This window comes from Nicotiana tabacum, chromosome 22, assembly GCF_000715075.1.
Source record: "Nicotiana tabacum cultivar K326 chromosome 22, ASM71507v2, whole genome shotgun sequence".
NCBI lineage: Eukaryota > Viridiplantae > Streptophyta > Magnoliopsida > Solanales > Solanaceae > Nicotiana > Nicotiana tabacum.
Window position 1 is genome coordinate 66,299,725 of NC_134101.1, and position 2,401 is coordinate 66,302,125.

The 2,401-nt window shown below is 38.1% G+C and overlaps 1 protein-coding gene across 1 annotated transcript; it reads right to left on the minus strand.

The window, feature by feature from the left end:
* Window positions 1-1,532: 1,532 nt before the first annotated feature.
* On the minus strand, window positions 1,533-2,104 carry LOC107798291 (histone H4). Its single transcript, XM_016621262.2, has one exon. It carries the CDS (start codon window positions 2,016-2,018, stop codon window positions 1,707-1,709), a length of 312 nt encoding a protein of 103 aa, XP_016476748.1. The 5' UTR covers window positions 2,019-2,104; the 3' UTR covers window positions 1,533-1,706.
* Between the last annotated feature and the right edge of the window lie 297 nt (window positions 2,105-2,401).

Sequence of the window (2,401 nt, forward strand, 5' to 3'; positions counted from 1 at the left end):
CAAGGTGAAGGCGCTAATGAACAAGTTCCAAATGATCAAGATGGAGGCGCTAATGAACAGGCTCCTAATCAAGATGTTGATCAGCTGGCTGATGGAATGGATAACATTGATCTGAATCCAGTTATATGAACCAACTAATGATGAAAATGCAGACTTGTAACCACTGATCAAAATGTAGAAGCAGCTCATTATGAAAATAGAAACTTCCACTGAATGCACACACTAAAGCTCATATTCGTAATTGTGTGATATTCTTTCTTTGGTTTTGGTATTACAGTACATATTATTACTTCAGGTTGGACTAAAGCAATTCAAAATGTGAATATTTTCATCCAGAGTAAGCGTGAATATTCATAGTCATCTTGGTTTCTGTTGTCTCCTCTTTTACTAAGGATAGTGCTTGAGAAACTGTTTTAGTAATGACCACAAGCATATGGTCAAATTATTTCCAGTGCTCAAATAACACTGATTTGGGTTTTTCTGCTCTTTTGCAATTCAACAATTTCATGTATTTCAAAGGTGTAACCTTCTGAAATCTAAAGCTCAACAGTCAGTCGTTCGATAGGTGAATGTATGTAACTGTTGTTTCTGTTGTGGTTGTAGTTCATTGCTAAAAGTGTAGGGTGATTGTCCAGAGTTATCCTTTGTGATTTGATTTTCTATCAACATAACAGTTCTTCTGTAACACTGGTACTGCTAGTTTGTTTCTCTCTACTCCTCTCTCTGATTTATATCATCAGATTCTTGTGGGATTGGTATCTGCTCAAGTCTTCTTCTCACACCCACACACAGTTTTTGGATAAACTTAAGATACAAATCCTGTTATTTCTAAGGGTTCATGCTAATGTTGAGCCAAGGAGAAAATGAAGCAGAAACTTGATTTCTGATTCTAAAGATGCCAGCCTCAACAAGAGAAACCTCGTAATCCTTAAGTTTCAGCTTCAGTTCAAACTTTTAACTGCTGAGAAGTACGATTGAAAAGAATCAACAAAGAAATTAGTTAATCAGACGTTTAAGGTTGGTCCAATTCACATTTAGTTGGTTTTCCCCGTTTCATCTCTCATTAACATGCAAGGAAGGTTGTGAAACAGATTTCCTTTGCTATACCTTCAACTTTAAGAGGACAGCTTTCAGTTCTCCACCTTAAAAGTAAATAGTATTTGATCTAGTTATTTCAACTCTTGATCATTTACTAGCACAAGGCTCCTTAATTGCTCCCTATCCATATGTAATGGTGTAGCTTATGCTGAGGTTACTTAAGGCATCTTACTTCAAAAAGAGAAACAATTTCGTGCATAAAGCTTAAATTTAGTGAACCAAGAACAAGGGTCTCAAGATTTTGGACGAGCAGAGCATTTGACAACTCGGAAATGGAAATGGATAAAGCTTGAATTTACCAGTAAAATTTCTGTTTTTTGAACAATGTTGGTATTTATTAGGAATATCAATCAAATCAAGGTAAAAATAAAAAAAATTGGAGGATTGCACAGTCGTTTCAATCAATCAATTAACAACAACAACGAGCCAGAATATAACCATCGTAATTTCTAGAAATGAACTTTGTTCCTTGAATCTGCAATGAGAAATTACAATATCAAGACCTTAAGAAGAAGAACTAGAACAAAGCTGCTGAGAAACCAACAGAAATTTCCAGAAAATCTACAATTACTACCATTACACTAACCTAAAATCACAAACTAAACAACCTAACCACCAAATCCATAGAGAGTCCTGCCCTGCCTCTTGAGTGCGTAAACAACATCCATAGCAGTAACAGTTTTTCTCCTGGCGTGCTCAGTGTAGGTAACAGCATCACGAATCACGTTCTCTAGAAAGATCTTCAACACGCCACGTGTCTCCTCGTAGATCAACCCACTAATACGCTTCACACCTCCCCTACGAGCCAATCGCCGAATTGCGGGCTTCGTAATTCCCTGGATGTTATCCCTCAGCACCTTCCTGTGCCTCTTCGCTCCTCCCTTGCCCAATCCCTTGCCTCCCTTTCCACGACCAGACATTTTTACACAGAAATTTGAAGATAAAAGAAGCTTCTAGGGTTTTGGATTTGAATTGAAATGTATTCGGCGAGTATTGAAGTGACGGATGGTGCGTATTTATATTTGGTGGATTTCGTGGGCGGTTTGAAATGTGGCGGGGCTAAAATCGTAGCCGCTAAATTTTGGGGGATTTGGTTGTTAATCGACGGATAATAATGGTGATCCGTGTGAAAGGCGGAACCTGAATATGAGTCGTTGATTGAAATATGATCTACGGTGAGGAGTGCAGCTTTGTGTAGAGGTGCGGATTGTGCTTTTTCCACGAGACAAAAGAGGGTACTTTGGTGCGGTCGGAGAATATTAGTTTCTTCTTTTCATATTTTGCTTACGGAGAATTATTAACC

What these genes read in the sequence shown, in the direction of transcription:
- LOC107798291 (XM_016621262.2), bottom strand. Translation starts at nt 2,018, where the DNA reads ATGTCTGGTCGTGGAAAGGGAGGCAAGGGATTGGGCAAGGGAGGAGCG.